At 43.1% G+C, this 9,029-nt stretch overlaps 1 protein-coding gene across 4 annotated transcripts; it reads left to right on the plus strand.

Annotated features, from left to right (window-relative positions):
• Positions 1-329: 329 nt before the first annotated feature.
• LOC141003613 (uncharacterized) lies at positions 330-8,621 on the plus strand. Of its 4 annotated transcripts, none has more exons than XM_073475002.1 (13): positions 330-456; positions 2,974-3,041; positions 3,206-3,306; positions 3,410-3,532; positions 3,627-3,738; positions 3,928-3,991; positions 5,322-5,362; positions 6,188-6,372; positions 6,817-6,900; positions 7,010-7,230; positions 7,873-7,977; positions 8,058-8,104; positions 8,199-8,621. In XM_073475002.1, exons 2-12 carry the CDS (start codon positions 2,978-2,980, stop codon positions 8,080-8,082), a joined length of 1,125 nt encoding a protein of 374 aa, XP_073331103.1. In that variant the 5' UTR covers positions 330-456; positions 2,974-2,977; the 3' UTR covers positions 8,083-8,104; positions 8,199-8,621. The 4 variants fall into 4 exon arrangements, with proteins under 4 accessions (XP_073331103.1, XP_073331105.1, XP_073331104.1 ...); XM_073475004.1 differs by having other exon boundaries at positions 332-456; positions 3,209-3,306; XM_073475003.1 differs by lacking the exon at positions 330-456 and adding an exon at positions 2,140-2,377.
• Positions 8,622-9,029: the final 408 nt, after the last annotated feature.

Below are 9,029 nucleotides of genomic sequence, written 5' to 3' on the forward strand. Positions count from 1 at the left end.
GTCATTTAAAGTGCGCCGAATTAACCACAAGCAGCAGCTGTTTGCGACGTATTCACGGATGTACACGTAACTGTCACCGTTTTGCTTTGAGAGTGAAGAAAAGTTAAAAATCTGACATTTCTAAGGCGAGTTCTGGAGGCGATTTTTTTTCCCCCTATGAATTCCAAGCGTTGTTTGTTTGTTTGTTTGTTTTGGCGTTTATTCGCGATGCACATGACGCAATGATAACTTTTACAATCAGTGACAGGTACTGTAAGTCAAATTCGTCCCTGGGCAATGAAACCAGTCCGACCGGAACAGGGCGCAGTGACAAACCAGCGCATAATGTGACTGATGCAGACACACACAGACACTCTGATCCTGCAGGGTCCAGTCTCTCCAGCTCCTGCATTAATATCTGTGATACACACAAAGTGGATACACACAGGAGAGGAGAGGACCTCCTGCTGAGCTCAGGTGAGTGAGCAGTTATATTTATATATATATTTATATGAATACATATATTTCTATATAAGCAGGTTAAAATGTCTTTAACACTGCAGTTAAGCAGATTGAAATTAACTCTGAATGATTGCCTTCAGCGGTGTAAAGGCTCCAAAGTGCATTTCCTGAAACAAACACTGGAGCTTGTAAACAGTTTTAAACTGGAAGATTTCTTCAATCTTTTTCTTTTTCTCTGTAATAATTTACACCGGGTTTATTCGTCTCATTTCTAGTCAATTATATCTCATTTTGTGTGTGTTTTTAATGTTAAAGTCAAGTGAAAAAGTACAACATCTATCAGCTCGTAAATGCATCAAGTTAATGGTTAAGTCAGGGTCGTTCTTGTCTTCTCACATCTTCAGTGGGAACAAATGCCCCTTCAAACACAAGCCGAAAGCAACATGTGAATGTGAAGTCAGGTGAAGTTTCGCAGTCCACGAAAGAAAAGAAAAAATGTCTCCGCACAGCTCGTCTGCTGCGATCCAAGTCTCCAGGAGCCCCGGGGTCACAAACTGACCTGAAAAGACTCAGTTTACACCCTGCAGGCTACAAGACACAGGACACAAAGGCCTCAACAACACTGGTTTCACCTTTAACTTGTGTGTTATGTTGAATATTAATCCAAAAGTGGAAGTTAAACCTGCCCGACGAACGTAGGGAAGTAACAAAGTGAGATGTGCTGAGGTTTAAGTGGCAATAAGTGGAAATGATCCAGGAAAGTGTCTCTTTACTCTCCATCAATGTCATTTTGTTTCCTTCACTGCGTTAATATTTACTGGTTAGTTTGCAGAATTAACATTAAAAACATAAAGTGAGATTGAACAAGTGAACAACACCTCACAGTCGCTGGTTGTTGTCTTTATTGCTCACAGAGCTGCAGCGCTTCATATATTTAGACTATTGATGAATCGCTTTGAGTCATTTTATGATGAAAAGTGAAAATTCTCTGACTCCAGCTTGTTAAATGTGAATATTTTCTGCCGTCTGTCCTCGTCTGTGACACTAAACTGAAAATCTTTTGTGTTGTGGACAAAGCGAGACACTTGAGGACGTCATCCTGGACCTCTGGAGACAGTTTCTGACATTTTATGGAGCAAACATCCAAAAAATGATGACATGAATGTTTAAAAACGGCTGAAGGCCGAACTTTCATTCTTGACCTGAAGTTTGACAAAAGGTTCTTGAGTCAAGGTCCATTGAGAGGACTCTTACAGGTCTCCGTCTCTCTGTTGTCTACAGACGCTTTGTTGGAGATGTTCAAAGCTGCTGGATTTCTCTGTGGACTGCCTCGTCTCTGCGCTCACGTTTTGTTTAGATACGGAGTCTGCCAACATAAACTAACGACCGGCTTGTGTAGCCCGTGACGGCCCTGCTCTAGAGTTGGGACAACCCTGCTAAGCCGAGGCTGAAGTCGGCGTGCCGGGTGTGAGAGTGCTGCGTGTGACAAATAAACAAATATTCACAGCCTGTTTGCGTTGACAGATGTGATGTGAAAATGTCCCCGGCGCTGTCGAAGCCTCATGACCCTCCTCCTCGCCCTCTCCACTCAACGGCCGCACTTAGCCGAGAGATTACACAACAGTAATATAATGTGGATGCCTCCTGCGGTACAAGGTTCAAGCTGATAACCAGTGCAAACAGAGGAGGGGAGAGGCTGGTCTCCTGAGCCTCCGTGACAGAGAGGTTCTGCACCGGACGGGATCGAGCGAGACCCAACTGAACGAATGAGACTACTAACAGTTTCATCAGAAGCACCTTAAAGTTCCAGTTTCGACCACGCCGCGAGGAGCTGTACAACTGAAGGGTTTATCACACGCCAGTTAGCTCCGGGCTAAGGATGCGTTCACGCCTTCCAAAGTGGGCTAACCAGATAATCCGCTCAACGCGGGGCTAGGTGCAAATAATTAGAGTAGTAACACAACATTCAGAACAAGTTCAGCTCCACTTCAGGGCACCACTTGTGTGTTCCCTACAGACAGGTACCCCAGGGCTAGCCGAGTTATCCCCGGGTCAGCTGTTCGCCTGGGATCGTTCTGGGAACTTTCTCCACGGGCGACACAGAAGCAGCCGACTGTCTGCTGTGTTTGTCAAAGTCAAAATGTCGTCCTCTTTCATAAGTGTAGTGTCAACAGCAGGCAGGCTGCGACGAACTGACACAAACTGACGCAAGGAAACAGAAACGCATCCATGTTTTGCTTTTAATTGACATGATTTGTTAATGGAGTCTGGTGATGTTGTGGTGACCATACAGCCGCTGCTCACAGTGACATCACAGACTTCTTCTTCTTCTTCTTCTTCTTCTTCTTCTTCTTCTTCTTCTTCTTCTTCTTCTTCTTCTCCTCTTTCTTCTCCTGTGTATGACGCTCAGCAGATATTGTGTTGTCTAGAAACACTGACCTGTAGGTGTGTGGTTCATTGTGTATATAACACCTGTTCTGTGTATTTGTGTGTGTGTATATGTGTGTGTGTGTGTGTGTGTGTGTGTTACAGGTAGATGATGGTGTGTCTGGCTCCTCTCGTCTTGACCGTCCTCCTGTCGGCCCCACTTTCATCTTCAGGTAAGAAAAACAATAGATGATATTCACACGGCGGCCATTTTTCTTTTAAAAAAATAATTTTACCACTTTTTGGGTTGATCAGAGGAAGATGGCCGCCGTGTGAAAACGGTCTATCTGAGTCATATTTCATGTGTTTTATTACTGACACTAAAATGATGTGTCAGCAGGGACGGAGCAGGCCTCTCGATGCCCAGCTCGGTGGCTCCTGTTCGGGCAGAGATGCTTCGCTTTCTACCCTGTGTGGAGCTCCTGGAGCTCTGCTGAGGTGAACTGAGAATAACACACATTTTATTTCATAACACCTGCGATTATTACCTGACTGCAGTAAGGTTAAGTGTGTGTGTGTGTGTGTGTGTGTGTGTGTGTAGTCTGTGTGCTGTCAGACAGGTGGTCACCTGGCGTCCCTTCACACCCCGGAGGAGAGGCAGTTTGCGCGTCAGCTGATGAACACACACACTCCTGTGTGGCTGGGTGGATACCAGGCACAACAGGTAATTATACACAGCCCAGAACAAAAGGGCGTAGTTGAAGCACAAGTTTGTCTGTGCTGTTTCACAAACATGCTCCTCGTTCTCCTCTCTGAAGAATGTCTCTTGGGTTTGGACCGATGACTCCCCCTCCAGGATCAATGGTTGGACCAATCAGATGCAGAAAAAGACCAGCGAGGGCGGGGCTTGCATGCAAATGGATCCAAAAAGTAAATTTAAAAAAAAAAAATGTCACGATCTTTTCCTGAACCTAACCAAGTTGTTTTTTGTGCGACTGTTTCACAAAACTTGTATCTGATGATTTGTTGTTTGTAATGCATAATGTTTTATTTTTATTCTTTTAAAAACATCTTAAATGGGACGTAAACGTATTAATTGTCTGTGTGTGTTGTGTTCAGGTGGAGAGCAGCATGGCGCCCCCTGTGGAGAGCTCAGGTTCTACATCTGCTCCACCGCAGCCGGGTAGGCTCAAGTCTTTTTACTTTAGGTGGTCAGTGAGTTAACTGCGTCACACACACCAGTCTTTCTCATACAAAACATTTTAAAGGACTAGTTCCACCATTTTGGGAAATGGTCTTAATCGTTTTCTTGCCGACAGTTAGACGAGGAGACCCCTTTCATTACTGTGCGCTAAATATGAAGCTATAGCCATCAGATAATTAAAACACAGATAGCTTAGCTGTAGCCTGCAGCTGCACTTCCAGACACTTATCCTGTGTGCACGAACACGACCATCTGACTGGTACCAGAGGCGCCTTCTTTGGAGGAGCTTTGGGTTTTTACGCCCCTCACGAATCTTGAAACTTAACTAGCTGCACAGCTAACTGAGCTAACTAGCTAAGCAACAAGTAGTTATTTTCTCCATAACATATCGTCCAGTTTCACCAAAACCAGTGAATAAAGTTATGACAGAGTCAGTCTCTGTGTTTAGAGCACACCAGTTGTAACGAAGATATAAAGGACAATCACAGAAAAAGAAAAAGTAGATTACTGGCTCAAACATATACTAAAGTGTAGAAGTTTAAAACACTTTAATTTGTTCCTCAAATAAACAACTTATTTCACTCAGGTGCCTCCCTGAGAATAATCGGTCTCCTTTAAGCCCTCGGCACACAAATCAAACATTCCCCAGTATCACTGCACCTTCTTATGTTTGCTGTTGTCTTAGGACGTGTTTGTAAAATGAGTTGTCCGCAGCGGTCAAACAAATGCAAACAGGTGATCAAACTTAAACACTTGGCTTGAAATTGGAGAGTTAAGAGGATCTCTGCTGTAACTTACAGACGCTCTTTGTGCTGTTGTGTTTTAAAAGTGGCAAGATGTCTTCAAATACCTCAGAAACAGGTCAGAGTTATAAAGTTAAAGTAAAAAGATTTAAGCGTTATGTTTTACAACAACAAAAAAAGGACCCAATCACAAGAAATCGAGGCAAGGAGGCTAAAAGACAAAAGAAAAAAATCCAAAATGTTCTGTAACAAACAGGTAAAGGAGAATTCAAGAAGAACTAAAGGCAAATACAAGAACCAAGCAGGGAACAGACGCAGGAAACGCAGACGAACCAACAGAAAGTGAAGGAAAAACAGATTTAAATACACATTACGACAACAAGAGTGACAACGTCAGTGAGTCAAATACTGCATACTGACTTTATATCATCAGTGTATCTCTGTGTACAGTACAGTACATTCAGTTTTCTTTTGTATCGTCTGCTTAATAATGTATTTGTGAATAACAGTGTGATCGTATATTAACCTGAACATTAAGTGCTTGTCTTTAATCTCTTTATCTCCAGCTCTGAAGTCTTCCCCGAGAACAGGAAACCAGTCGAGTCAGGTGAGACTGTCACAGTTTTTACAGCCTGTAGGTACAGTGTGACAGCCAGTTAAAAATAATGTGCTGCTGGGCTCAGAGTTAAGTGTGTGTCTTAATGTGTATGTTGTATTTTGCTACAACTTCAGTCTGGATCAATTCAAGACCTTTTTTTGCTGTCATAGGCAGAAAATAGTGTATTTCAATAGTCTTTTCAAGAAGTAATGATGGAAAGTGAGAGGATTTAGATCTGATTTTTTTAAAATTGGGCATCTGTGGGCTATTTTACAGAGGAGGTAGAAGGACGTCTGTGTTACATCCTTGATGTGAGACTGACTGAATGGTATTCCCAGATTTTTCACTGTATGGGTTTGAGAAATGGTGCAGCCGTCGAGGTTGATGGAAATATGGTTAAAATGCAGGACTTGAACATGTCTCTTATTTAAGCAGCTGGGAGTAATCATTGGCTGTTACTGGAAGATATATTTGTGTGTCGTCAGCGTAGCAGTGAAACATTATTTTATGTTTACTGAAAATGTGACTCAGAGTGGACCGAGCAAAGATCCCTGAGGAACACCATATTTGACTTTTCGAGCATGAAGACTTGAAATCATATGCATGACCCCCACGGGTCCCGGCGGGTCCGTATCCATGCTCATCCTTGGACTTTTGGGGCCCCTCAACTTTATTTATGTTGCACCTTTCGTACAGACACACGGCCAAAGCACAAAAAGCAAAAGCACACAAAAATAAGTAGAATTTTGCAAGACCTGCAACTATAACAGTCAGTGAAAATGAACAAAGGTGATGGATACAAAAGGTATTGAAAGTCTTTGCTCTGTCTCTCAGGTCTCAGCCCCAACGTGAGTCTGTTTGATGTAGTGTGGGGTCACAGCGACACGTTGGCCGAGGAGATCCTCCGCTCGTCCTCCTTCCTCCGGGAGCTCCGGTCCGGACACCTGACGCAGCGCTGCTACGCCAGCTTCATGCAGCAGGAGGCGCTCTATCTGCAGAGGGTCAGCAGCACACTGGAGGTCAGAGGTCGTCACTGTTAGACTTCATCTGCTCTTTCTTTCTTTCTTTCTTTCTTTCTTTCTTTCTTTCTTTCTTTCTTTCTTTCTTCTTTCCTTCTTTCTTCTTTCTGCTTGCATTTCTTAACTAAATATGCTTTTGTTCTGCAGCCAGCAACTCATTTGTCTTTTTAGTTTCAGCAGACGTGTAACACTCAGACTCTTCTACATTTTATTTATATTGTGAATCCTAAATCTTTGTTCTCGCCTCACACTAAACTCCAGGTGAGATGAGTAAACTGATTCGTCATCTCGATCACATCTTGTTGCTGAACTCCTCCCTGTTTCCTCCTGTATGATCATATAAAATGAACTTGTTTTTTGCTTGATGATGTGATTACGACTTCCCAGCTTGAGCTGAGCTGGTTTGACTGGGTGGTGATGTGAGCGTCTCATTTCCTCCCTCAGGTCCTGGTGAGCAGTTTACAGGAAGCAGATGTCCTGAGATCACTGCTGCTGGACACACTGAAACACTACAGCAGCAGAAACCAGGTGTGACACACAGCCCGGCTGTGTTTACATTTTGGGCCACTAATAAGCTGAATTAAGACATTTAATTTAGTTTGTCATGTTAGTAAGTCATCATCGTCTCCTCCTCCAGGGCCTCCTCAACTTGCCTCCACCTCAGTGGCTCCGGTCGTCCCTCTGGTCTTTCCACTCTGTGGTTTTGGAGGAGCCGGTCTATTGGCTGGTGGCGCTGTCGGCCCGGGCCTGCCTCTTTGACTTTCTGTCCGGGGTGCAGCTCAGGACTGGGTCTGGGTCTGAAGTCCTGTACCAGGAGTGGAGCGAGGAGAGTCTGAAGGAAGTCGCCTGGACACAAAGGTACCTGTCAGCCATCGCAACATCCTTTATGATGGTGTTGTTGCATGCAGGTTCATTGAGAGGCTGTAATCTGTCACGGTACTCCGTTACAAGTTCATGTCCTGCAAAGTGTGTCTTCTCCAAAAAATAATGAAACAAGATGGCACTCGCCCAAACGTCATGACCCAGTTACTCAAGATAATCCACAGACCTCGGAGGAGGAGGATGCATCTACTCATAAGCGAGAGGCTCGTGTTCATGACCGTGCAGGATGTAAACATTAATAGCGCCCAACTCGGTTGAACTGTGACGTTAGCTAGCGTAGTGAGCTAGCCTCTCGACCACGAGTATGTACGCCTCCTCCTGTAGTTTGCAGCAGGAGCTGTTGGGTTAGCATCAGCAAGAATTCATGAAATCAAATCCTGGTTAGCAATTTTGGAAAGTCAGGTGAAGTCTCATCGTCCACAAAACATTTCTGGAGCTTCACAGTAAAACAGAGTTGCAGCATTCTGCTAAACAACTGAAGCAGCTGGAGACTTGATTTAAAACAGAAAAACAACCAAAACAAAACATAAAATGGCTCCGTACAGCTCGTCCGAAGTCTCCAGAAGCTCTGAGATCCAAAACCGATTTACATTTCTTCTAAATAAATTTGTCCGACAGGTACAGAAAGGTGCTGGAGGAACACCGGGATCAGGTGGACGTGTTTAAAGCGATACGCATCTTCAGAGTGCACATGATGAACCAGAAGAGTCTCCACAAGGCTGTGTAAGAACCGACAGACTGTCTGTGGATGTGTCCGACCGTCGCTCAGTGCAGGTCTTTAAAATGTGTCTCTCCTCCTGCAGAGTCTGTGATGGTGATACGTTATGAAGGGTCGGTGCGACGGGTGCAGGTGAGTCAAACATCTTAACAAGTCATTTAATCACACCTGCGGTTCAGATAACAGGACCATAATGAGACGGCTCTGATATCTTCTGTGTTTTCAGTTTGTTTCTGGACGAAAGCAAACGAGACTGTACCGCCACCAGGATGAAGGAAATGTCTTGAACTCCACAAGTTTAGGCTTTAATTTACATATTTCCTCTGTTTGTGTAATGTGAGTGTAACTGAGGTGAAGTGAGAGAGAGGAAGTCGTTCACAGCCACAACTCAAAGAAACTTCAGCCAAACAGCCGAGGTGAGAAACGTAGAGTCGCCTCACTGAAGCTTGAAACGGCTCAGAAGTCCAACACTTTTGTAAATAAATAAATAAATGTGAGTTAGTGGTAAGTTTTCTACTTTGTCTGATATGAATTGATACCAACATCACGTAGTATTTTACAATAAGCTACATCTTCTTGAAGTCCTGCGATGACACATGAATGTTGACCAGTCTGTGGAAACATGAAAATAAAAGAAAAGACGGTGACACTTCCTGTTTATTTCTGTTTCACCTCCTTTTAAGTTCACATAAAAAACAACAACATAGAAATAAATAAACAAATGTGTTTAAATTAAATTAAAATACACAGTTCTGTTTTTCATTTGTCTCAATTATTAAACTGAAGTCAATAAATGTAAAAATGAATAAATTAAATAAATGGGGAAGTAAATAAAAAGGTGAATTAATACAGAGGTGACATTTTCTAAGCTAATCAATGCCTACATTTACATTTAATATCATTTTTGGTGCTTTAAATGGCTTTTATTAATTAATTTATTCATTTTTAATTTAAAAAAGGCAAAGGACGGTGGTGGAAAGTACATTTACTTAAGTATTTGTACTTGAGTCTTTTCATGTCTACACTCAACTACATTTCAGAGGGAGATACTGTGTTT

This window comes from Pagrus major, chromosome 10, assembly GCF_040436345.1.
Source record: "Pagrus major chromosome 10, Pma_NU_1.0".
Classification (NCBI taxonomy): Eukaryota; Metazoa; Chordata; class Actinopteri; order Spariformes; family Sparidae; genus Pagrus; species Pagrus major.